At 54.3% G+C, this 26,848-nt stretch overlaps 1 protein-coding gene across 1 annotated transcript; it reads left to right on the forward strand.

Annotated features, from left to right (window-relative positions):
* The first annotated feature begins 31 nt into the window (after positions 1 to 31).
* On the forward strand, positions 32 to 26,694 carry SLC18A2 (solute carrier family 18 member A2). The gene is made up of 16 exons (XM_059661556.1): positions 32 to 241; positions 657 to 791; positions 2,195 to 2,546; positions 10,774 to 10,832; positions 11,087 to 11,170; positions 11,434 to 11,526; positions 12,233 to 12,322; positions 12,405 to 12,448; positions 12,518 to 12,578; positions 15,106 to 15,201; positions 17,440 to 17,518; positions 17,692 to 17,743; positions 18,396 to 18,459; positions 20,785 to 20,904; positions 21,040 to 21,173; positions 26,414 to 26,694. Exons 2-16 carry the CDS (start codon positions 671 to 673, stop codon positions 26,513 to 26,515), a joined length of 1,551 nt encoding a protein of 516 aa, XP_059517539.1. The 5' UTR covers positions 32 to 241; positions 657 to 670; the 3' UTR covers positions 26,516 to 26,694.
* The last annotated feature ends 154 nt before the right edge of the window (positions 26,695 to 26,848 follow it).

Consider the following 26,848-nt stretch of genomic DNA (forward strand, 5'->3'; position numbering starts at 1 on the left):
CAGGCAACGTCGGCGGACGCGGCGGGGGCGGCGCGGGTCTGGGCGGGGTGGCGGCCCCTCCTGCGCAGCGACCGTGGCCCCTCCTGCTCCGAGCCCCCCGCCCCCATTCCGCGCCGGCCGCTCCGTGACGTCACAGCCGGACCCGCTAAACCGAGCGGCGGCGGCAGCGGCGGGGCGCTAGGGTGGAGACTGCGACCCGGAGGCCCGGACGGACGGAGCGCACAGCGGCCGGAGACCCGAGGTAACGCCGGCCGCGCCCCCTGCCCACGGGGCTCGGTGCTGGGGCCGGGGGCGCGGGGAGGGGCGCGGGGTGGCGAGGGTAGGGGCGTGGGGCGCGGGGTGGCGAGGGATGGGGGAGCCTCCTAAGCGCCGCGCGGGGCTCCGGGCGGCCAGGGCGCAGGACGCACCGCGCGCGCCGTCCGTGGCGCTCACCGGGCGCGCTGGGTAGAAGCCGGACCCTCGGGGCGGCGGAGAGCGGGCTAGCACCCCCGGGACCCAGGGCGCCCGCGGGCGACATTAACCCGGAGCACAGGTGTGGCCGAGGGGTGCGCCGGGGACCCGCCCGCGCCGCCCTTTCCGCAGCCCGGGAAGTGTGAGCTTTGAGGGCGAGGGAACCCCCATCCGCCACGGCCCCTCACCTCTCCCCCTGCCCGCAGCCCAGCCCCGAGCCATGGCCCTGAGCGACTTGGCGCTGGTCCGCCGGCTGCTGGACGGCCGGCACTCCCGGAAGCTCATCCTGTTCATCGTGTTCCTCGCGCTGCTTCTGGACAACATGCTGCTCACCGTCGTGGGTACGTGCGCCGCTCCCCTCCCCTCCCGCCTCCGCCCGACACCCCTTCCCTGGGCGCCCCACTCACCGAGCGTCGAGCTGGAGCTCTGCGCGGCCTGGGAAAGTTGGAGAACGCTCTCCGCAAAAACACAAACCCCAAGACGGCCACGCCGGGGCTGCTGCGAGCCGGCTTGTGGCTTCGTCTTCCTGGTGGTCAGGTCAAAAATGTGACAGCCGATGCAGCCCAGAGCTGTGTTTCCTCCTGATAGGGTCAGCTCCCCCCCTGCCTGCTCACTGTCACCGCGGGGAGAAAGATTTCTTTGAAGGACTAGCAATTTTCAGAGCTCACAGGAAGGTTATCAGACGACTTATGCTCCCCGAAAAGGGGGGTTACTAATGTGATGGAACATCTAGGAGCGAAGTAAACACCCCTCCCTGGAGAAGGGAAGTGGCAGTTCAGTCTCTTGTACCCTTGAATGACTCAGGATGGAAACAGTTCTAGACCATTTCCAGAGCAACTTGAGAAGTGTTCCTTTCAGCCTTTTTCCTAGAATGGGTTTTTTTAAAAACCAAATAACTTAAACCCAGCTGCATAACTAGCCTCATTAACAGCAGAGTATTTGGCTTGCCTTTCCTTTACAATAGCCACATTTTTAATGGGTAAAAGGAAGTAGTTTTTTTATTTCGACTCCCAGGGTGGGAGTGGCATCTCCCCGCTCCATTTGCAGGTTTTCAGAGCAGCAAGTAGTCAGGCCGTTCAGATGATCAGGTGAGGTGTGAGGTGTGAGGTGGGTTGGAGTTCAGTAGCCGGTAGCCGGGACCTCTTGTCTCCTTTGTGTTGAATGTTCTGTTGTCACACACGTGCCCAAAGCTGCTATTACAACAAAAGGTTTCCCTTTTCCTCTATTGAAAGTCTCAGAAATTCGTGTGTGTCCGGATAGGATGCCCACTTGCCGGTTCCCACCCCAGAACTAGAGAGGAGAAGTGGGCCAGTTGCAGAATTTCTAAACGATGACTTCCTGCAGGTTTATTTTTTTTCTAAGACACACAATGCAATTTAGGTTTCTATTTCCTTGATTCATTCAATTAAAGGTCTTTCGAGCCTCTTTCTGAGAAGCCCTGGTTGTTGACCCTGGGTCAGCACGGACTCAACCTCAGCCCAGATTTTGCTTTCCCAAAGTATTCCTGGGGTGGAACCCTGTCCCGAGAAACCCCAGGGCGGACACGGTTCTCTGGAACTAGACTCCTGGGGCGTCACTCTCTCTAGGGAGCTAAGCAATGTCAGTAGGGGAGGGGGCATTCCTGGGATATTCATACCACCTCTCTGTGTCTCGTTGATATTTGACGTGACCATCGCTCTCCTGGCATTTGTCCCAGGGAGGGTCTCAGTGCCGTCACCACCTTCCCGTTCTGTCTTGTCCCCAGTCCCCATCATCCCAAGTTACTTGTACAGCATCCAGCACGAGAAAAATGCAACTGAAGTCCCGACTGCCCGGCCAGCACCCACAGCCTCCCCCTCGGACGGCTTCCAGAGCATCTTTTCCTACTATGACAACTCCACCGTGGCCACTGGGAACACCACCGGAGACCTCCAGGGGCGGCCGCTGCCCAAGGCCACCACGCAGCCCATGGTGACCAACTCGTCCGCTGGCCCTTCCGACTGTCCCAGCGAGAATAAGGACCTCCTGAATGAAAACGTGCAAGTTGGCCTGTTGTTTGCCTCCAAAGCCACGGTCCAGCTGCTCACCAACCCGTTCGTAGGACTGTTGACCAACAGGTAGGCGATAGTATTTTGGCCAGAGCGTTTATTTTTTTTTATATTGTTCCAAGCTCATTTCCCCCCCGGGATTCTGTTTCTCATTCATTTTTTAGCAGAATCTGGGAACCAGTAGAGGGTGAGCTTGGGGGGGAAAAAAATCCAATCCCTTCTCCTTTTGGATTCTGCCCATAGTTAATTATGATTTCCCATTTGTTCTGCCTTTCATGGCTGCCTCCGTTGCTTAAAAAGTAAGAAAATATTAAAACAGAATAGAGGCCCTCCCACCGTGGGAGGACTTGGATTCTTGTCTAAATGCCGATTTCATCATCGGGTTCTCCATGCCATGCAGTTTTCTCTTCCACCCCTGGGCCTGTCGCCCCGCGTAGAAAGCCAGGTGTCCTTTAGAGCTGGCGAGGTGAAGCCTCCGGAGCTGGCCAGGTGGGGGACGCGGGGGGAAGATGGATCATTCTGCTGCTGAGACGGAAGTCCGGAGGTGGAGGTCGTGGGCAGTGTGACAGGTTCATCCCCTGCCTGTTCCTGAGCTACGCCCACGTGCACACAGGGAAGGCAACGGAGGCTGTTTTCTGCATCATTCAAACTAGCAAATAATGCCCCAAATCAACCCCAAACTCGGTTTGTGCAAACCTAGATCAGCGGTTCTCAACCTGTGGGTCGCGACCCCTTTGGCGGTCGAACGACCCTTTCCCAGGGGTCACCTAAGACCATCTTGCATATCAGATATTTACATGACGATTCAGCACAGTAGCAACATTACAGTTATGAAGTAGCAACGAAAATAATTTTATGGTTGGGTCACCACATGAGGAACTGTATGTAAAGGGCCCGAAGGTTGAGAACCACTGACCTATGTGTTCTGGACTTTTCTGGGCCCCCATTCCTTTGAATCCTTGTTCCCATTTCCATTGTTGGTGACGCCCAGCAAGTCCCTGTTCAGAAGGGGACGCAGCTCTGGCTGGCCCCTGGAGGCTCAGGGCTTGCCGTCGAGGGGAGGGGTGTCCGCTACAAGGAGGGGGAGCTGATTCAGTGTCAGTGGTGGTGGCAGGCTGCCATGTAAACAGTGCAGCCCCGAAGGCAGAAATGCAAGACATGGCCGAGGAGGAGGTGCCCAGAGTCCTATATGTGAAGTAGGTCTAGAAGCATGAACAGAGCCCAAGACTGGAGATGGGGGAGGCAGGGGGCTGTGAACTAGGGAGGGCTGAGCAGGGGGTTGGGGTGGGCCAGTCTATAGAAGGCCCCAAGTGCTAGGTGGAGAAAGGGGTTTTTATTGGAAGCCATCAGAGGCTCCAAAGCCAAGTTGAAGAGTCAGCAGGGAAGCCGGCTTTGAGCAGGTGCACCCAGCACCCAGTGTAGGCTGGGAACGGAGGTGCTGACACCTGCCCAGGCTCTGGCCTAGGAATGGGGGCAGCCCGGCAGGGCCCTTGTTTAAATATTATTAAGCATTTCAAGAGGGCAGCGGCAGGCATGAAACGAGGCCCGGGGCCCTTCTCAGGGTGGGGCTCTGCATGACGGGGGGGCTGGGGCCAGCTCTGGGGCTGGGCTCCGTGAGAGAGGAGAGCAGGTACGGAGATCTGTCTCCCCCAGCACCAGCTGCCCTCGGACACGGAGGGTGCAGCCACTGTGCCCATGGCGAGTTGGATGGAAGCACATTGTAAACGTTGGCCGTTTGGTTTTCTGGATTGAGGAGTGCCATTGGGTCGATTGGAACAATCCTAAGCCAGGCCCAGCCAGCCAGTCTGTGTGAGGCTATGGTATGGAACCGCCACGTAAAATACGCCAAGCCAATGAACTCCGCGATGTCCGCTGGGCCACGAGAGGGCTCCTGCTCCTTAGGAGGACACCGGGCAGGCCTCAGTAGTGCGGGGTTTTCTTTCTTTTTCCAAGACTGAGAGCCCTTCTTACATTGCATCTGGTGGCTCTGGCTGGGTGGCTCAGTTGGTTGGAGCGTCATCCCGGGCACCAGAGGATTGGGGGTTCAATTTCTGGTCAGGGTACATGCCCGTAGTTGCAGGTTTAATTCCCTGTCGGGGCATGTGCGGTAGACAGTCCACGTTTCTCTCCCTTCCTCTCTCTAGAATCAATAGAAATATAACCTCGGGTGAGGATTAAAAAATAAATGCATCTGCTATAATTACAGAAAAGGGCTCAGGGTTTTGTATTCTGAGACAGCAAAGAGCTGAAATGCTCTGTGGGAAAATTGAGGACATTACTATAATGAGGCCCTGTTATTACTGTGGGTGCGATTGTCACATACAGGGTCTTATTTCAACCCCGGGCTGAAGGGATGCGAGCATTCCAGGTTTCCAGATGCAAGTGGCAAATGAAGAGCGTTGGAAAAGCCCCTTCTTGTTTTGAATCCTTTGTTTATTCCATGAGGAAGAGGCCTGTTTACCAGCAGCCAGGCCTTGCCTCCATCATCACTATCCAAAGGCTTTGGCTTGCAGCCCCCAACGCTGGGGAAAAAAAAAAAAAAAAAAAAGAAGTCTTCAAGAGAAACCTATTTTTGTTTTGTGACCTGTGAAATGTAGTCTATTCTTAAGGTGAATAATCCACTTTGGAATTTATCTAGAGCAAAAATTTTAAACCATTACTGGTTCCCCCAGCTACCAAGCAAATGTCAAAATAACCTTCATCTTTCAGCACATCCTTGTAATGTGGGAAATACAAGTGCCCTTGAACATTGATGCCAGCAGAATAATTGAGGGAAGTCTGACCCTCCAAAAATGATCATGATTTGTGATTCCCCCCCCCCCAATATTTTCCAAGCTCCACAGACCAGAGTCTGGAGACTTGCAGCATTTCTGGGCACGCCACGGCTCTGCCCAGAGAAGCGATGAACACGTCCCATTTTCCTTTACAGAAGCTTCTCTTGTGAGCCATTGCACATCGTCCTTGGTGTAATTGGTGCCAATCACATCCTCAATTACCAACAAGATGTGCGATTCGTTTCCAGTATTGTAAACAAGTGTGCTTAAAACTGCGTGTCACCGTCGGTGACTATGTTTATGATTGAAGGGGTGTTAGACACACAGAGCATCAGAGCTGGGAGGGAGTTTAGCCGAGGCTTTGGGCCAGTGCTGGGACTTTACAGGCAAAGAGCTGGCCGTTCGGGGGGCGGAAGTGTTTGCCCAGGACTGGACCAGGGCCCAGCCTCGCTGTGTGGGTGTCTCCCTCCTCTCGTTCCTTCCACCTGCTTACTGTTACACAGTGTGGAAGGTCAGCTGCTAAAAGTCAGTAATGCAGGTCAAACTAACTCTCTCTTGCGTCCACTTAGGCCAGTGATGGCGAACCTTTTGAGCTCGGCGTGTCAGCATTTTGAAAAACCCTAACCTAACTCTGGTGCCGTGTCACAGATAGAAATTATTGATCTTTGCAACCATAGTAAAACAAAGATTTATGTTTTTGATATTTATTTTATATATTTAAATGCCATTTAACAAAGAAAAATCAACCAAAAAAATGAGTTCGCGTGTCACCTCTGACATGCGTGTCATAGGTTCGCCATCACTGCCTTAGGCTCTGTCTGGTGGTACCAGGCTGGACCAGTACAGGCCCAAACAGTGAGTTGTTGGTGGTTCTTTGTAACCCAAGGGCAGGGAGTCCGGGGGGGAAATCAGCCTGGTTTTCTAGACACGGACCTACCTTCCGTCACCTCCTTGGCCCTAAAAAAAAAAAATTTCTATTTCCAGCCACTGATGTGAGCTGGCCTGGCTTCCTAGCACCTCTGCAGTGCTTCTCACGGGGGAAAAAGAGGCTGCCCGAACCCCCAAAGATATAGGGGGAGCTACCCAGAGACAGGCAGCTTGGAGCCACTCCTTCCCAAAGCCTCTTGATATAAGCAGGACCCACTGTGAAATGAGGCATCACACATGTCACAGCCAAAACCCCCCCCCCCCCATGACATCCAGGACCTCGTCTCCATGGCCGTCATGCTGCCGTGTGAGTGGCTTTTGTGGGTAGATGATGCAAGAGGCAGGCTGCCTGCCTGTGCTTTTAGATATCTGATCAGATCGCACGCCAAACCATGCAAATAAAACAGGACCATGCCTGGAAGCATTGTGTGCCCTGTGGGTTCACTGGGAGCAGTTTCTCTAGGACTTACCCTTCTGATGCCATGTTTGTACTGAAACGTGACCAGGTCGGGAGCAGAGGACCTTGAACGTGGCAAGTGTAGCGATCACATCCAGTAACGCGGTCTGAAGCCTGCAGGCACCTCGAGTCCCATCTTTGAGGCGCGTGTGACTTATTTTGTAATTCCAAGTTGTTTATTTCAGGATCGCCTTGTGTGTAAAAGGCGGGGAAAGGACTCATACTTAGCAACACCTGTTAGCATGCAGCCCGACAAGTGGATTTCAGACATGCACACACACATAAGAGCAATGCCCCGGGCAGGTGCCCGATGTGAAAACACCTTTACGTGTCTCTGTCCACACATCAGACTCGGAACGTGGCCGCGGGGCCCTCGCTTGCTTGGCATAAGGATTGCCTAGTAGTTTCCTCTTTGGAACTGAAAGTTATTCCCAAAACGAATGGGGTGGCGAGGGAAAGGGTTAACTCCGGGCAGCTCCGGGGCCTCCCTCCTTAGCTTGTCATTGTCTCCCTGGTCTGCTTTTTATCAAGCCGGTGACAGTGGCTTAATTTATTTCCATAGTTACCTAGTACATTTGAAAGCCAGTTATTTCCCCTGCAGATCGTAGCTAGCATCTGACCGACAGGGAGGAAGCCGCAGGGCACAGAATCGCGACGCAATCTGCTGTGGTTCACCCCCACCCCCCACCCCCCCAGCCGGTCGGTCTGAAGTGGGCTTTGTAGGAATAAGCGGTGACCTTTTCAGCTGCTCAGGGATGGGGAAACAGCCGCCCGGACAGGGAGCGCCTGCCCCCGACGCTGTTGGGGTGGCGTGACCGGCCTTCCCGTCTGGAATCGGAAGCAGCTGGCCGTGGAACTGGCCATTTGTCAGGGACAGGGGGGCACCTCGGCGAGTAAGAGACCCATGGCTCCCGGGACCCCCTGTGCCCATCCGGGAGCTGAGAAAGACAGACCCCCGGGCTGAACCCGAGAATCTGGTTTCATTTACAGAACGATTGACAGTAAGCTTCCCAGAGGGGCCTGTCGATTTAAATTACTCTGTTTACGGATGTGCACTCCCCGAACCCCCTTTCAGGAGGGTGTTGGGACCATTGAAAAAGGAGACGTCACCTCTTGTCTCCCCTGGGGACAGTTTGTATCCTATGCGTCCTTGCTTTTGTCTCTTTCCTCGCGGGGGTGGGGGGGACCGAGGTCTCCCAAGCCTGAGATGGGAACTTGGCGTGGTCTCCATGGCAAAGGTAAACTAGTTAGTAGCTTGTCGGTGATGCAGTGGGGGGTACGGGGTTCTCCACCAGCCCTGTCGGGTGTGTTTAACGTCTGCACTGCTGAGTGCTTTGCCCTTTTTTCTAGGGACTCAGTCTGTGACTTTCAGTCCTATTCCGATTGGATTAACTGCTCTCAGTGCTCTGTGGAGGATGGCCCGGGGCTGGGATGACTCAGCAGGGGTGATAATGGGAGATTTGGTTAAAGGTTTGCCGCATCAGGTCTGGCTGTGCTGGGCAAGACTCTAATTGAGAAGGCGTTGCATCGAGACAGGAGGCGACTCAGATGCTGATGACTAAGCCCCCTCAGGAGACATTGTGGGGAAGGAGAAGGGGCATGGGCGACCTGCCCATCACTCGGACCTGGGCCGTGGCTGACCTTCCTTCTGCGGTGGGTGCTGAGGGGGCTAGAGGGTTGAGGGTGGATCCAGGAGTGTGTCTTGGCGCTGGGCTGCAGGGCAAGGCTGCCTGGCACTTTCCACGGGGCAGCCCCGTCAGCAGCTTGGCCAACGTTGAAAGTGTAGGGCACGCGTGTCCGGTAATGAGACCGAAGTAGCGTGAGCCCACTGGTGTCCGAAGCACTTGGCTTGCGCTGCGACGGTGGGTGAGCCACCCCTTCTCTGAACCTCGCTTTCCACCCAAGACGAGGGTTTGGACTGGCCGGCCTTTGAGTGTCCTTCCAACTTGGCCATTTGGTTATCCCTACCTGCTTCATTAAGTCCCAAAGGGATTTTAAAAGCAGTAACTGGTTTTTTTTTTAAAGAAAAATAGCACCTGTGGTGCAGAGCCGCCTGGTTTTAGGTGAAACTGTGGACCTTCTGTTCCACTCACCGCCCGTGAACTTGTGCTCCTGGAACCAGGGTCCCCGCCACAGCGCACACTAGCAGGACCCGGCCCACCTTAGATGCTGGAGCTGTGCTGGTGCCCTGAATTGGGGGCAAGTTACTTCAATTCGCTAAGCCTCAGTGTGGCCATCTGGAAAATGGGAAGAGAGCCAGCGACCTCATGGAACTGCGAAGACCATCACAGGGGGCACTGCCCGCTCTTTCCCCACGGGCGGTCTCAGGGACTGCCGGGGGCTCCTGGTGACCAGGAGCCGCCCCAGCTGCGCCCTGCCCGGTGAGCTGGGCCAGTGGCCGGGCTGCAGCCTGGGCGTAAGAATCACTGGCAGGTCAACAGCTTTGCACACGTGTGGAAACGGTGTTCATTCCGGGGCAGCTGCGAGGATTGTCATACGTCTGTTCTTCCTCCAGAAGCACAGTAGATGCTGAGAAATATGAACGGCCTGGAGCACCACTCTCTGAGCCCCCGGCAAGTTTCCTCATTCAGGATCTTGAGCACAGAGCGGCCAGCTCCGGGCCGATGGAGACAAGAGAGGCCGCCACGTGATGGCCGTCTGAACGGCGGTTCAGAGCCCGGTGTCTCCCCTGGCTCACCTGGCTCACCTGGCTCACCTGGCTGGCCTTGAGCCCCGCTTTGTGAATTCCAAGCCCGTCTCAGGTCACAGTGGGGAATCTGCGTGGGCCTATGAGAGGGACTCTGTCATGACTTGAGGATGCTCTTTTGTTTCTGGATGCACACGAAGCAGTTAAAAAAAAAAGAGAGAGAGGAGAGAGAGAGAGAGAACAGCCAGGAGCACTGTTGGAGAGGTGGCGTTGGAAGCCTTTGGCTCCCTGAGGAGGTGGGAGAGTTTGCAGGGAAAGCCCTGGGCTGGACGAAGTGGCCTGGAGTGAAATTAGCCAGAGGACGTTTAACCAGTCACTCATTTGTGCCCGAGTTTCCTCACCTGTGAGATGGGCAGGTGGTCGCTGTCCTTGCCTTGCGTTGAGCTGCGGGTGTAAGTGCTTGAGAACTGAGTGAGTGATAACGGTGACTTTTATTCAAGTCCAGAGTAGAAGAGCCCTTCTGGGCTGAGTGACTGGGACTCAGGACTTCCTGGCCTAGGATCCAGGGCCGGTGGGGGCGGGGGCGGGGGAGTTGAGGCCTGGAGATGCTCAGGGCTGCTCTGGGCTGACGCAAACTCCGGAGAGCAGTGGCGCCGCCAGCGTCGCACCCCCTTTCAGGGCAGGGGGACCAGGAAGCTGCCTTCACCCTCATGCCCCATGCAAATGGCAGGGACCAAGGTGTCTGCTTAATCAGAAACAGAGAGAGGAAGGGGATGAGGGAGGCGCCCTGGTAGCAGCGTACACCCACACCTCATCAGATACCCGGTTCTGGGAGGCGGGCGATGGTGAGCTGCCTGGGAGGCTGGGACGAGACTTGCTGGGCTAAGGGCAGGGCCAGGCGTCCAGCCGGGGGCGAGATACAGAAAGGCCAAGGTCTTTGGCAGAGCCCTGGAGGGGCCATGCTCCTATGGAGCAGTTAGGATGTAAGGTTTGTGCACAGAACACGAGGCCTGTCTTTCTAGGCTGGCCTCCCTGGGCGCAGTGTGAAGACGGATTTGAACGTCTTGCTGCCCCATGCCTCTTAGATGCAGTGCAGCCGTCTCGCTGGCCGATCGAATCCTGGAATCATTTGGTTGCCATTGTGCCTTCGGTGAAGCTCTAGCAAAGACTGCAGTGAAAGAAATAATACTTTAAAAATGGCGGGACCAGGGGCCGTATATTTGGGCTGTTCCCTGGGCTACTTGCCAATGTTGTGTTAACATTTATTCCAGAGAAATGTCTGTTCGGACTGGGAGTCCATCAATGTATTCACACTCTGAGATAGTCAAACACAGAAAGGTCACGCAGGAAGCGCCAACTGTATGAATTTTTAGGAAAGTTGACCCAGCACTTATCCGCCGGATCCCAGAGGGCCGGCGGGAGAGACGCGGTGCGAAGCCTTAGGAAAACACAAAGCAGTCGCCAGATGTCCCTCGCGGTTTTGTTTTGCAGAGTCGGCTATCCAGTTCCAATGTTTGTGGGATTCTGCATCATGTTTATCTCCACGATTAGTAAGTGCCTCGTGTTTGCCTTTGGAGCGTGGGTCACGGGAAGGGTTCTGGTGGCCGTGAGCCTGGAGTTGAGAACACAGATCCCGGGCGGGGGCGGGGAGGTTGGTAAAAAAACGGCAGAAAGAAATCCATAGAGGGGGGTCTTCGTGGGCAGAAACAGTGTGGTTACTATGGATACAAACCCTCGGACTGAGGGCCTCAGAAATGCCTGCTTGACCTGGTTGCCCTGACCCTCCGGGTCCTCCTCCCCGCAGTGTTCGCCTTCTCCAGGAGCTACGCCCTCCTGCTGATCGCCAGGTCGCTGCAGGGCATTGGCTCCTCCTGCTCCTCGGTGGCTGGTAGGTGTGGGCGAGCCCGAGTAAGTCCGTGCCCGGGGGTCTGCCGTCTGTCCCAGGGGCCACCAGCATTGCCCCATCGCCAGCCCCTCACCTTGCGAGCTGGATAATTCAGGGGGCTGTGGAGAGGGTCCCCACCTCCTCGTTAGACCCTTCTTGGTCTTGCGTTTTCATGAACCTGATGGGCTTGGGCCGCTCCCAGGTCTGGGTTGGGGAGGGAAGGCGAGTCACGGATAATTCAGTCGGCCGTTTCTTTTCCTGGGTAGGGATGGGCATGCTTGCCAGCGTGTACACAGATGACGAGGAGAGAGGCAACGCCATGGGGATTGCCCTGGGCGGCCTGGCCCTGGGGGTCTTAGGTAGGTAAGGTCCACGTGGAGGCGCACTGGCAGCCTGTCTGGGCTGGACAGCGACAGTCCTTCCTCCCTGAGTCCCTAACCGTCGCTTTTCGTTCCCTGCTTTCGGGGAGCCTTCCTGACTGGGGAGGCCCTGGGCTCCCCCTGCCTCTACCCCCAGACTTGCTGGGGAACCTTGGGAAACCAGCCCCAGACCTCCCGGGCCCAGACGTACAGGAGGCTTGACCAGGACAGTTTGCCAGGATCCTTCCACTCCGCTCAGACGGCCCTGGGTTAATGCGGAGAGGACCTCCCCAACTCCGAGTCTGCCCCCACCCCATTGGCCTCCCAGACCAGGGGCGGTATCTTCCCTGCCAGAGATGGGGTCCCCTCCCTTCCCTCTGTTACATTCCCCCCTTCCCCTGAGCCCGCAGTTCCCCTGTCCTGGTGCTTAAGGGACGAAGTCCTCGCCGACCGGGATCTTGTTCCCCTCTGACCGTCACTTTGGGGTGACCCGTCGGGTCTCTTGCCCGTGTCCCAGATGTGGAACCGCTGGGAGGAAGTAGCCAGGGCACTTCACACCACTGGATGTAGGGTAGGGTGGCCACTGCCAAGAGCTTTTAGAACAAAACGGAGAGCGAAGCACAAGAAACCAACGGACGGTCCTTGTGGGGTGGGGCGGGGGCCTCGGCCTCAGGCCTGAGTGACTCGCTCTCTCTCCCCCTTGCAGTGGGCCCCCCCTTCGGGAGTGTGCTCTACGAGTTTGTGGGGAAGACGGCCCCGTTCCTGGTGCTGGCTGCCCTGGTGCTCCTGGATGGAGGTGAGTCCGCGCGGACCGTGGCCGTGGCCTGGGCACATGTGCTGACCGGGTCTCAGCCACGCCTCTTGTGTTTCTCCCGCAGCTGTTCAGCTCTGCGTGCTCCAGCCGTCCCGGGTGCAGCCAGAGGTGAGCCTCGGGGGGCGGAGGGCGCTGCGCCTGCCTCGTCCCCTCTTCTAACCCTCACTTTCTCCCCAGAGCCAGAAGGGGACGCCGCTGACCACCCTGCTGAAGGACCCCTACATCCTCATCGCCGCAGGTGGGGCTCCCCCCGGCCCCCCGGTCCTTCTCAGCCCAGGGGTGGGGGCGGATGGCGAGGACCAGTGTTCACTAAGCGGCTGGAAACGGGCTGTGCAAAGGCAGAAAAGACACAGGAGGGTCTACGTCACAGAAATGGTTTCCTTCCGTCATTCGTTTCTGACGCTGGGCCAGCTGCAGGTGCTGCTTTTCATTTGGGGCAAAGGTGTCTGCATCTTGGAGGCCCCCCGCCCCCCGCCCCAAGTTTGTTTTGGGTCACGCTTGCTCTGCGTTGGTGGCAAAGGCCATCCCTGCTTGGCCTTGAGCTTCCGGAAGGAGTCCGTGGTCTCACTGCAGGCGTCTTGGCTGGGGGTCTGACTCACCTTGACCCGTGTGACCCCGAGGGCAGACCCAGCGGGCGTCATGCCCAACAGAAAGGCCTGGGAGGGAGATTCCCTGTGGCCAAAGGATCTCGGGCCTTTGGGCTCTTGGCCTCGGTGGGCTCAGAGGAGCGCTCTCAGGGAGGGTCCTGGCAGCATTCATCCAAGGGACTGTCCCCTCACACCATCCCAGTGACAGGCCTGGGGCTGCCCGACGAGGGACCAGTCTCATGCTGCCTGGCCTGGATTTGGTCGTCAGCATGATGCTTGGGGTCAGGCTGGTCGGGGGGCGGGGGCGCCCTGAAGTGTGGCTTCAGACCAGCCAGGGTTTTCTGCAGCCAGCGTTAGGTTAGTCTAAGCAGGAGTCCTGAGAACGAGGGGCGCGGCAGCCAGGTGAAGTGGGTGCCAGCCCAGCCCGCGGATATTCAAATTCAGGCTTTTCCAAAACCTCAGGCTGGTTTTGTTGGAGCCTCTGTCTGCTGCAGGGTCTGGTCAGGGGCGCCTGTGTGACCCTGGTGTAGGTCCCGTCTGTCGTCCAAAGGGACGCGAACCTGGTGGGGTGACCTCTTCACGCAGGGGGCGCGCTCTGCATCCCTGACAAGCAGTTGGGAGCCAGACGCCCGTGGAGCCCTGGCTGGCCCAGGTGGGGTGAGATGTGGGGTGAGAGATGGGGCCCCAGAGGTGACTCCCTGCACCTTGGGGCAGACACCTGGGCAGGCTGAGCAGCCTGGGTCCCTCCTGCCTCTGCCTCTCTCTGACCCTCACCGTCTGGTCCCTGCCATGGAGGGAGGTACAGGATCCACCCAGCACCGAAGGTCAGCCCACCAGCAGGTCCAGGCACCTCGACTGGGGGAGTTGGGGGCCGGTGGTGTCTCATTTGTCCCAGTGGATTTCACTGTAGAGAAGTGACTGATGACACAGAGGTCAGTACCATTGAGAGAAGATTTTGTTACTCACGTTTCCCAAGGAAAGGGGGCGTTCCACGTCACTTAGAGCCACGCGGGGAAGCACCGGGTATGGTCAGGGGGCAGGAAGGGGTTGGGGGCGGCATCTAGGCCAGAGCCTTCCTGGCATTTCCATGGGAAGTGCAAGGCAGGGCAGGGTAAAAGCAGAGCCTTGGCTGGTCTAAATCATCCCGGCAGCCTTCGGGGCCCGGGGCTGTCCAGGTTGCCCTGAGTGGATTTAGGGGAGGGGGCATATAGTTTGGGGTTTCAGCTAGATGAGGGGTTCAGGGTGTGGGCTCTGGATAGCAGGGGAGATGCAGACAGTGCCAGCAGTCAGTTTGGCTCTATAATTAATGTAAGTGGAATAAACAAACACAGAATCTATGAAAACACAGAGCGGGGAGTCGGGGGGAGGATCTAGTCATTTCAGCATCGTTTCGGTCTTCCGCCTGTAAATGTCACAAAGACAGAAGATCTTCCTTGTGTGAGCACCTTAATCATGATTGCACAATGTTCTTTTGGTCAAGATTTTAGCAAATTAGAGGTCCATTCCCGCCCCCCCCCCGCCCCGCCCCCGGCACAGCACAGGGAGCTCTCAGGGACCAGTTCTGTGTGTCTTGGTCCAGGTGGTTCTACGTTCCCAAAGGGTTCTGGTTAGCAGAGTGACAATGGGCCATTTGCAGAGAGACCCTCGATGCGTACTTGATTGAAAAGAAATCCCACAACAGCACGTCTGTGCGGAATGCCCTGGATGTGGGGGCGCCCCAGGGCTTCGTTAGAAAGCTCTGTGCTCATTGCACGGTGGAATGTGGGTGCAGGGGCCTCAGGCTGCCTGCGTCTGTGTGGTCTGTGTGCTGCCGTGTGACCTCACCCTCGTTACTCCATTAACGATTGGCGCTCCCTTTCTTTGTTAATAAGTCAGGAAAGTTAAACCAAATGATCTTGCAAGTTGCCTCCAGTTCCAAACTTCATGACTCTGGGAATCTCATTGTAATAATAATAATAATAATAATAATAATAATAATAATAATAATAATGAATAATAATACCAACCCTCTTCACTATCCCCTTGACCCATCCTTTCTTTTCCTTACAAAAGTAGGGAACGTTCTGGGTCTCCAGGCTGCTGGCGCTGGCTGGGGGCACGGGAGGTTTAGCTGTGTTTGGAGGTGGTGAAGGGACCCTCGGGCCTCAGACGCCCACTAACCCTCTTGCTCCCTTAAAGGGTCCATCTGCTTTGCAAACATGGCCATCGCCATGCTGGAGCCGGCCCTGCCCATCTGGATGATGGAGACCATGTGTTCCCACAAGTGGCAGCTGGGTAAGGCCTGGGACGGGCTCCTCTAGGACTTCGTCCCCAGGGCGGGTCCATCACGTCCCCCTGCCGAGTGGCGGGGGCCGGGGTGACCGAGTGGCTTTCTGTGTGGCGCTTCATGGGGTCAGTGCTCAGGGGAGTGGCTTTGCCAGAGATGAGGAGCCGCTCCTCATGCCTCATTGCCAGCTGTGTTCCCAGATTTCCTTCCTCTCTGGTCCCCGTGGTAGTTGGGGCCCCAGGTGTTTCTGGGAGGTGGCTGAGTTTGGTGGCCGTGGCTGGGAGTGTCCTGCATGGGCTTGGTGGCCGTGGCTGGGAGTGTCCTGCATGGGCTTGGTGGCCGTGGCTGGGAGTGTCCTGCATGGGCTTGGTGGCCGTGGCTGGGAGTGTCCTGCATGGGCTTGGTGGCCGTGGCTGGGAGTGTCCTGCATGGGCTTGGTGGCCGTGGCTGGGAGTGTCCTGCATGGGCTTGGTGGCCGTGGCTGGGAGTGTCCTGCATGGGCTTGGTGGCCGTGGCTGGGAGTGTCCTGCATGGGCTTGGTGGCCGTGGCTGGGAGTGTCCTGCATGGGCTTGGCAGCCCCTTGGGCTGAGAGGCTGTGCTGACGTTTTGATATCTTCCCTTAATTGACTCAGGACCCTAATTGAGTGCGGCAGGCCCTGCACAGGGCACTTAAGCTGCTCTGTCCTCTCCCTCCAGACACGGCCTGGGGCTGGCTTGATAGTCTTTACAGTCAGGGAGGGCCCCGGGCCATCGGGCTAGATCGCAGGCCGCCTCGGTTCCTCAGGAGACCTGGTGGGGCTCAGCACCAAGCCAGATACCCCCTCCCCACTAGTGAGGTCACCCCTTCCTCGCTCAGAGAGAGACTTGGCTGTTGAAGAGAATCACTTGGCTACACCTGCTCTGCACCATCTGCAGTGTGCTCTGCGCAGCGTGGGGCCCGCCTCTGCCGGAGCCTCGCAGGCCCCTCTGCGCCTTGGCGGGCGGGGCAGCCTGGGTGACAAGAGCGAGGACCCAGTGCCCAGCCCTTCCCCAAGCCCCCCCCCCCCCCCGGGCCACTCAGCCCGCCCTGCTCAGGGTCCTGAGGGGGCTCACGGGAAGCCAGTCTGCCCCGAGGCCTCCCCGATCATTTCTGGAGAAAGATTGGAGATTTGAAACCAAAGCAACTTTCACTAGGTGTGCGCAAGGCTCAGAGTCAAAGCTGGTAGCCCCGATTTCAAGAAGAAACACTGGCGTTGTGAACGCTAAGCGTTGGAAAAGCCATCTTTCCGAAGGAGACTTTCCTGTTGTCTTAATAGCGAAGAGGGACGAGAGAGAGCTGACGGGGACAGATCCCCTGGCAGCCGAGCCTGGGCCGCCTTGGGCCAGCCTCCTGTTCACGGCCGAGGGCACGGGCCAGGCCACCACTGCCGCCAGCAGCTGGACATCAGCCTGGGCGCGCCCCGAGGTCACGAGGTCCCTCTCCTGGGAGAGCACTCAACCTTGGACATGACAATTTCGGTCACCTATGACTTGGCCCCCAAATCGACCACATAGACATTTATCTTTTTGGCGTGGAAAGAAGTTCGTAAAGCTAAGTGAAAAAAAGGGCGTAGAACAGTAGGTATAATCCCATTTTGGGGAGAAAAACCAAACAAAATCCCGTGCGCACACATTGATGATGAACAGGTAAACTTGGCACGTTTATGGTTCAAGGGCCCTGACCAGGGATCGAACCCGCCACCTTGGCATATCGGGATGATGCTCTAACAGCTGAGCTACCCAGCCAGGGCGCGTACACATAAACTTATAAGGGAAAATAACGTGGGGTGGGGGCAGTTATCCCAGGGATGGGTTTTGGGGTGATTTTAACCTTTTCGGGGTCCTTATCTTAATGTTCCCTAATTGCCTCCATGCCTATTGTCTGTCTTCTGTCCTGCAAAACGGGGAAGGGGGTGTGGGGTGGCAGGTGCCCTGGCCTGACACTCCGGCGCCGCGGGTGTCGGTCCACGTGCAGAGCGCCCCGCCAGGCCGAGATGGAGGCGCCGATAAATGAATTTCGTGTCTGCAGTGTCTCCACAGCTTTGTGGACGGACGAGCCGCGTGGGGCCGGGCTGGGCCCGCAGCCGCCGGATATTAGCTGCCCCGGTGCCGGCCGCAGGGCTGCGTTTCACCGGCTCTAATCGCCCCCGCGGCGTCGGCGATGATTAGTTTTCCTAACATTCGGCCGCTATCAGTGCTGATAAGGTGTCCTTTTCATAATTTACAGGCGTTGCTTTCTTGCCGGCTAGTATCTCTTATCTCATTGGAACCAATATTTTTGGGATACTCGCGCACAAGATAGGGAGGTAAGATGAAATGAAAACAACACTCCCTGTCTTCTAATAACGCTGTCCTTTAAAAAAAAAACTCTGTTTCTGTCTTGGCAGTGACAAGCAGTTGTTGTGATTTCCATGGAAAATTTGGACTGGGGGACAAAACGGAACAGGTACTGATGGTGGGTCGTTGTTGTTTTCCATAGGTGGCTTTGCGCCCTGCTGGGAATGGTAATTGTGGGGATCAGCGTCTTATGGGTGAGTTAAAGACAGCATCGAACAAGTGGAGATGGTCAGTAAAGAGGACTTTTGCTTTGGGCAAGAATCACCAAGAAATATTGTTTAGCAGTTTGAAGCTTGTTGATAAATGCGTTTTCTTACATCTTTCATTTTCTTCTAATTGTTTATTATCATCTTAGAAATTTTGGACAAGACTCTCCAAGGGAAATATTTTCACTTAATGCCAGTTGGAAGTTATTATATCGATATATGTCACCCACCCCCACCCCCATCACCTTAAGCATTACAATGTCTTCAGCACTTTGGGGTGACTACCCTGGAACACCAGCAAGATGCTTTTTTTCTAGAATAAAACATCATCTTCCTGTGGCCAGTATCCTACCCCAAATGGGTTTTTGGGTCCTTGTCAGAAAGGGAGTGTGGGCCAGGCCGATCGTTTGCATTGGGAGCTGACTGGTGTTCATGGTGCTCGCAAAACCCGGTTCAGCTCCAGCTGGGAAGATTGGAGGGTCTGGTTCTGCCCAACGCCCCCCCACCCCACCCCCACCCCCCATTTCCTTCGAAGGGAACGCACATATCCGGCTGGAGACAACATATTTGGAAGACTTTCCAAGATGACTTCGAGTTGCATGTCACGTGATTTCAGTGTAACATTTATTTCCTCTTACAGATCCCTTTTGCAAAAAACATTTATGGACTCATAGCTCCCAACTTCGGAGTTGGTTTCGCAATTGGTAAGTCACACGAGCCTGGTGCCTCGACTTACAACGGTTGTTTTTCCTCATTGCTGAGAAAGGTTTCCTCTCATTTGGGCTGACCCTAAACTTCCTAGAAGCTGGAGAGGAGGCTGCGGGCCGCCAAGCCCCAGTACAGCCTGTGGGTCGCCCACAGAAAAACGCCTGCTTCCCCCCACGCCCTCGTCCGCTGTTTCCTGAAAGCCAGTATTTTTAAGGAGCCTGGTGTGTGCAGAAGCCGACGCGTCACTGGCGCACCTGGGCAAACCAGAGCCTCCCCCACGCAGGGCCCAGATCTGAGAACAGACCTTCTCAGGTGAGGCTGGGGGACCAGGCTTCACAGGTATTTTTTTTTTAAATATATTTTATTGATTTTTTACAGAGAGGAAGGGAGAGAGATAGAGAGCTAGAAACATTGGTGAGAGAGGAACATTGATCAGCTGCCTCCTGCACATCTCCCACTGGGGATGTGCCCGCAACCAAGGTACATGCCCTTGACCGGAATCGAACCTGGGACCTTTCAGTCCTCAGGCCGACACTCTATCCACTGAGCCAAACCGGTTTCGGCCACAGGTATTTTTTGAGGTTTGGTACAGAAAAGGTGGACAGGTGTGGTGGTGACCACCTGTGCCGCAGGAATTTTCACGGGCAAACGAGACGAGTCTTTGTAACATGAACAATAAATTATACCTTAGGAAAATCCTGTTAATATTTTGGGTAAATAGCCCACATTTGTTTCTCCTTTAGAACCTGTAGCTCGCTCATGATGCAAGTAAATGCTGAGTTGGTCGCAGGGAAAGGCAGGCATTTATTCTTCGGTAGAAAGAGAGCAGAGCCTTGGCCGACCCCTCGGACCAGGCTAGGTCCCCTGAGTATAGGTGTCCTCTCACGCGCCTTCGTAACATCGGTCCCCATTGGAATTCATTTTCACCTCTTCGTTTAACATCCAGCTCTTTTGTTCTCCCCTGCGCCCCCACACTTTGCACATACCCGGTGATCCAGCAAGTTCCATTGAATGAAGGAAATTTCCCTCATCTTCCTGCCCCTGGTCCTTGGGGAGGTGAGGGAATGAGTGGTCTGCTGGGGGAATTCACAGATGCTGTCTTCCTAGCCCAGTGATGGCGAGCCTCTGACACGCGTGTCAGAGGTGACACGCGAACTCATTTTTTGGGTTGAGTTTTCTTTGTTAAATGGCATTTACGTATGTAAAATAAATATCAAAAATATGTCTTTGTTTTACTATGGTTGCAAATATCAAAAAATTTCTATATGTGACACGGCACCAGAGTTAAGTTAGGGTTTTTCAAAATGCTGACCCACCGAGCTCAAAAGGTTCGCCATCACTGCCCTAGTCAGTCATTGCCATCCCCACGGGAGAGGTGGGCAACCGATGTTCAGAGAGAGAAGGCATGATCTCACTCACCCAGCCAGGGATTTGAACCCAGAACACGTGCTCTTTTTTCTTTTTAATATATTTTCATTTATTTCAGAGAGGAAGGGAGAGAGAGAAACATCAACGATGAGAGAACCATTGATCGGCTGCCTCCTGCACGCCCCCCACTGGTGATCAAGCCTGCAACCCGGGCATGTGCCCAGACTTGGAATGGAACCGCGCCTCCTGGTTCATAGACTGAAGATCTACCCCTGAGGCACGCCGGCTGGGCTGTACTCTTTCTTTATGCTTCCTGTCCCGACTACGCAGGAGACCAGAAACTATGCTACTGGTCTTGGTGGTGGCAGTGTTTTTGTTGTTGTCCCCGCACCCCCACACCCCAGGAATGAGCAAACTTCTTTTGATTTTAGTTCCGTGAGTAGGGCCAGATGGCCTCTCAGACTCCCTGTTCTGATTCCTTCTGACCCTCCTCACTGTGTGGGGCCAACGTGTGCACGGAGAGGAGCCTGGGGGAGGCATGTAGGCGTGTCTCCTCGTTGAGGGCGAGGGTCGAGTGGACCAGAAACTAATGAACCAGGGAAACAGCAACAGGAAGCAGGCGGGGGTCCCCAGGGCCAGTGACCAGCAGCCCGGAATGCGGGAGAGTCACCAGAGGACTGAGTGCCCTCTGTCGGAGGACAGGCCATCCGGACAGTGAGGACGAGGTGAGGCAAGGCAGGGGACAGGCACCTGGTGGCCTGGTCCCGGTCCCTGTCCCAGCTGCCTGCCATCGGTCTCCAGCCGATGTGTTGTCGGGAGTCTGTCTCAACACGTGCAGGCGGGGAAGCCAGAGGGGAGGAGGCAGCAGAGATGTGAGGTTAGGACCGTCCTGACATCCGTCCCATCTTCAGTGTACAACCATTTTCTATAGACTGTGCTCCCTGGCCCCACAGGCATGGTGGACTCATCGATGATGCCCATCATGGGCTACCTGGTGGACCTGCGGCACGTGTCCGTCTACGGGAGTGTGTACGCCATTGCAGACGTGGCCTTCTGTATGGGATACGCGTTAGGTAAGGTGTGGGCTGACACAACCACCTTTTATCTCGGCACGACAGAGCGCGCCTGCTGAGAACCACCGAAACCTTCACGTCTTTCCGTGGGCACGGTGCCTGTGAGAGCTTTATCTAATTCTCCGTTTCCCGAAGGTCCTTCCGCTGGCGGGGCTATCGCGAAGGCAATTGGATTTCCGTGGCTCATGAGAATTATTGGAATAATTAATATTCTTTTTGCTCCTCTCTGCTTTTTTCTTCGAAGTCCACCTGCCAAGGAAGAAAAAATGGTGAGAAAATTTTAGGATGCGTTGAAGTGTTTCTTGATCATTGTAGCACGGTCTTTTGGATAGCGTTTCTTTTTCCTTTGGAGACGTTAGGTTTTATTTTTAATTTTTTAGTATACTTTTTATTGTTGATAGTGTTATAGATGTTTTTCATTTTCTTCCCCTTTACCCTCCTTCTCCCAGCCCCTGCCCCTCCCGCCCCCCGGGTCTTCACCACCCTATTGCCCGAGTCCGTGGGCTATGCCTCTAAGTATATAAGTTCTTTGGTTTTTCTCTTCTTGTTCCCCCATCCGCACATTGAGGTATGTTTCTTAATTCTAAAGTATGTTCCTGCTCCTTTTGGGGAGAACTCTCCAAACATACATGGTAAGAGTTCCTTTTTAGGTGATACCACATCGGACAAGCTACTTCTGTTACTATATCAAGCATTATGTTTATACATTTGTAGAGTAAAATTATTTTTGTCCATAGATTAGCAGTCGGTAAGCTCTTTTGCCAATGAAATAAAAACATGGGATAATTCTCTGTTGCTTGAACATCTTGAAAATGTGGACATCAGCCTGGGCACGCCCTGCACTTACTCCTAAGATCAGCCGTTTCTGGGGCTGTTTGCCTTTCTCCCAGCCCTTGCAGCTTTCAGTAATAGTGACTTGGTCCTCGCTGCGGAAGATTCCGGAGGTGGTTCTAGTGTAGGTAACAGGCCCTTAGGGAAAAATATTGTTTATGCACCTTTGGGCACACAAAAAACCTTGAAATTCATAATTTCATAACCAGAATCATGGCCATAGGCCAGAGAGAATATGAAGTGTTCCTCTTCTGAATATGTCCAGACCTCTCAATTCTAAGTGTGAATTTTGAAATGCATCAGCCATTTAAACCTTTCTGATAAGCATTCACAGCTGGAGGTGGTGGGTGTTGCTGCTTTGTGAAACATCTAATGGTGATGGGTACTCCTCCAGCTAAAAGCAGAGGGCCTTAGGTTAGGGATGAATGGGAGAAAGCAGGCAGGGGAGGTGGCATTTGTGGTTCATGAATGGATACGCGGTTCGCTTGCGATGTTCTGCTGAGAATGCCGCCCGAGTTCTTCCTGACGGTTGAGCTGAAATGGATGTGGATGCTTTGGCTTTTCATGAACTGCCCTTTTAAAATTTCCCCCAAACAGTGGATTTAAAGACAGACGCAGACCCTGAAGTTAGGTGCCATGCAGCCTGTATTAGCTTGGGGCATTTTTTATTTTTGCATTTATCAATCTGTTCAATATATTTGAAAACTATATCCAGCACTATTCCCTTTATTATGTAGAATTTAACTTGGTCATTTAACAAATATTTTTGTTGACTTCAGAGAGGAAGGGAGAGGGAGAGAGAGATAGAAACATCAGTGATAAGAGAGAATCATTGATCGGCTGCCTCTTGCATGCCCTGCACTGGAGATTGAGCCCACAACCGACTGTGACCTCCTGGTTCATAGGTCGGTGCCCATCCGCGGAGCCACACTGGCCTGGCTCACCCCATCACTTTGAATTACTCAGGACCCATTTGGCTCAAAGAGGCATGGACGGTGCTGTGGAAATACTCTGACCGAAGCCCCTCTCTCTCCCTGCCTCTCCACAGCCTTTTACTGTGGGTCTCTCCGGGACTCCCCTGTTTTCCGGCCTGGTTGTGTAGGATCCCTTTCCATCTTTGTTTGACGGGCCCCAGCACCGTACCTTGCCCAAATCAGGCTCAGGAAGTTCTCAGTGCAGCAAGAATTTGATTAAGGCTAATCACCGACAAATGCCTCTGTCACCCCACAGACTTTGTAAGACTCTTGGGAGAGAGGGAAGGGCTGGCATGGGGCCCTGGAGCAGGACTGTCACCTCATAGGGTTGTTGGGACTAAAGGAAAGGATCTCAACAGGGCTCAGCCCATGTCTGGCACCCAGGAAGTGCTCAGTCATTCTCGCTCTTACCCAGACCTCTGACTTCGGCCCCGTCCCATCCTCCCCCTCTTCCCTCTGTGAGAAGAGCTTCCTTTTGCTGTTCAGACCCCAGAACGCCGAAGGGGTTATCGTTCGTTGACAGCCTGATGGCTTATCTGGGGGCGGGAGGAAATGGTGAGGTCGGAGGACCAGCGGGGGTGCGGTGGGGGTGCTTGCCCAGCCAGCTGCCGCTCTGAGAGCCGCTGAATGAAGGCTGCCCCAAGGGCCGCTCCTCCTCCCACATTTCAGCCAAGGCTTTAGTTCATTGAGAAAGAAAAATGCTGCAGGAAATGGAAGAGACAGACCTGAAAGGCAAAGCAACAAGAATTACAGGCTCCCAGAAGCCACTTTCGCTGCGAAATGTCAGAATCCTTCATCAGTGCCTTAGCGAGATGATCCATTAAAAACTGGAGAAAAAGTGCATCTCGCTGCCCATCATCGATGCCAACATCGAAGGCATTGGGTTGGATGCCACTTGACTGGCTGGCATGCTGGCAGCAGTGAGAGGCGGCCAGCAGTGCTGCCTGCTCACTGTGGAGACCCATAGCTCCTAGGACCAGGGGGACCGAGGCAGGTCAGGTGGGTCGTGGCGGAGAAGGGATTGATGACCGCCCCTTTGAGTGTCAGCAGTCAGGACCCGCAGTTACCAAATGCTGGGGGACGTGAGAGCGGGAATAAGAAATACAAACCGTAGCAAATAATTCGTTCATCAGGCCGCATTCTGCTGATTTCTGCAGTGAACGGTCTCGTGCTGTCCGCACGGGTCCCACGTCGTGCAGTTCTGAGCTGGTTTGTGAGCACTTGAGTTTCTCTTCCATTTGGTTTACTGGATTTCCGTGGCGTTTTTTGTTGTTGCTGTTTGTTTGTTTTTAACTCAAGTGCCTCAGCAAGATTAAGCAATAGCGCACGATCCTTTGAAGAAGACTGGATTCCAGTTGTAAGACAATTAGCATGCAGCCCGTAGCTCTCAGAACACCCAGTTGGGAACAGCTGCGTTCTGTGTGGATTTTTCTTTCCGGTTGAAGAATTAGCTTCAAAGACGGGGCATGTTTCTTGCATCCCATGGTTGCCCTGACAGGAAAGCAGGCGGTGTGAGGATTGGAGCTTTCTTTCCCTGAGTGGCTCTGGGTTCTCCGCACATCCACTCACCGAGTCCTTCCTGCTGTCTCCTCGATGCCGCGGGGTGGGCAAGGATGGGGCCACCAGAAGCTAAAAAGGCCGGGTATGTTCTGTGTTATAATCTACCTAAAGATGTGTCCCTGCCCGGCTGGTGTGGCTCCGTGGATGAGCATCGTCCCATGTACCACGAGGTCGCTGGTTCCATTCCAGGCCAGGGCTCATGCCCAGGTTGCAGGCTTGATTCTCAGTAGGGGCCATGCAGAAGGCAGATCGATGTTTCCTCCCATCAGTGTTTCTCTCTTACCCTCAAACTTCCTCTTTCGAAAATCAATTTTTAAAAAATTTTAAAAACAGAGATGGCGCCCTAGCCAGAGTGTTGGCCTGTGAACCAAAGGGCCCTGGGTTCGATTCCGGTCAAGAGCACGTACCTCTGTTGCAGGCTTCTCCCCAGTCCAGGCCCTGGTCAGGGCTCCTGTGGGAGACTATCAACTGATGTGTTTCTCTCACATCGATGTTTCTCTCTGTCTTTCCTTCTCTTTTCCACTCTCCCTAAAAATCAATGGAAAAATATCCTCAGGTGAGGATTAAAAAAAGAAATAAGAGGTGGTGGGCTTAAGATTTTGCGGGGGGGGGAGGGATGAGGGGGGTTTAAGCCTTCTGTGCAACAAGGACCATTCACAGGGGAGAATTGTCCTGGTGCACAGTGTCCATTACCTCAATTACTTATTTTTAGAAATTGAGCCCTTTATGAAATACATGATCAATTCACTTGGCAAGAAGCGGAATAAAAAGTGGAGCTAAGTTTGCAGCTGACGGTTGGAGCTGGCAGCCTAACGTAGAGGGCCAAGGAAGTCCTTATCTCAGGTCACACAGGCAGATCATTCTAGAATGCTTGGGAGAATAGAAGTGGGGTAAGCACAGAGCGAAGTCCGAGAAGCTTATCAAACCTGAAGCATGCTAAGAGAGGCTGCAATGTTTTCATCCACATAAATGTGTCCATTGAGATTTTCAAACTGCACCAAAAGGGATTAGGAGACTAGTTCATGTGGAAGAAACCTCCGGAAGACATACCCTGAGGAGAGAATTCCTTTAGTTGACCCCGCATCCCCTGCTGTCCTCGCACTCCCGATGGATGGCACCGTGGAGCTGCGTGTGAGGCGACCCAGGCTGGAGGCTGTCTGGACCCACATGGCCCAGTTCCAGCTGTGCATCCCTGTCAAGTTCCTTAGCCTGTGCCACCAGGGCAGGGCTATCAGCCCACCACACGCGACACTTGTGAAGTTGAAGTATTTCACTGAACATGCTTCGCGAGGTCCTGGGTGACTTACACATCAGCTGTGTGATCAGACTGGGCTTGGTCTGTACGTGTTCAGGAGGAATGATGACTCAAGTGCCGGTCAATTGAGGATCAGCGGACCGTTTCTCATGTTCACAAGAGAAATGTGTTTGTAAAAACTTCATACAGTTGAGCAGGAGTTGGGCAGCCAGGAACTGGGGAGAGGTGGTCTGAAGTGGCGTTGATGGAAGATAAGGCCATGGGTTGTTTGTGCCTAGGGTGATCTAAGGGGCGGTAGCCATGGTCTTACAACACGGTAAGGGTGATCGTGAAGACGTGGGAATCAGCACCCGATCCACAGACAGTGGAGACAGTCCAGTCCATCCACGGATGTTTCTAACACGAGAGCTGGCGTCCTCAGGAGAGAGCACGTCCTTACTTAGTGTTGGTGCGTGAAGTCTGCAAACAGGTTGGATTGGGTGACCTCCGGGGCCACCCCTCCCCCAGTTCCAAGATTCTAAGGACAACTCTTCCTAAACCTCACCTGCATATGCCTTTCGTCAGAGCTCACAGGTTCCCCCGAATCCACTTCACGGCCCTGCAGGTAGAATGAAACACTGCAGAGACCCCTTCTGGTATGTCCTCTTCCCTGAACGTTCACCGAGTGTACGACTCCAGGCTTTCTGGGCCAGGCAGCTGCAGTTGCACCAAATGACTGGTGAATAGTGGGTGGATCCATCCATCCATCCATCCATCCATCCATCCATCCATTCATTCATCCATTCACACATCCACACACACACACTAGTAAACCTTAGAAACGGTTGGTTAAAACCATCTTATCTTTCTGAACAGGAAACTAATATATCTGCCCTTTGCTCTCTTTTAGGCTATTCTCATGGATCACAACTACCCTGTTAAAACAAAAATGTACACTCAGAACAATGTCCAGTCGTATCCGCTAGGTGATGAAGAATCTGAAAGTGACTGAGACCCTCAGAAGTCATCAGAGCATTTCGTCGTGTGAAGCAGTATTCCCTGTGCAGTGACTCATTCAGAACCATCTTAGTCATCCCACACGTCCCTGGTGAAACAGTAGAACCAAAGGTTACCCTTTATTTTCCGTGGGTATGGTCGATTGCCAACAGCCTTATAAAGAAAAAGCAGCTTTTCTAGGGGTTTGTATAAAGTGTTGAAAACTTTATTTTATGTATTTGATTTTATTAAATATTATACAATATATTTTGACGAAATAGATATAGTGTAAATCTATAAATATTTGAATCCAAATCAGATATAACTTTTTAACTTACATTCACGAACA

This window comes from Myotis daubentonii, chromosome 13, assembly GCF_963259705.1.
Source record: "Myotis daubentonii chromosome 13, mMyoDau2.1, whole genome shotgun sequence".
NCBI lineage: Eukaryota > Metazoa > Chordata > Mammalia > Chiroptera > Vespertilionidae > Myotis > Myotis daubentonii.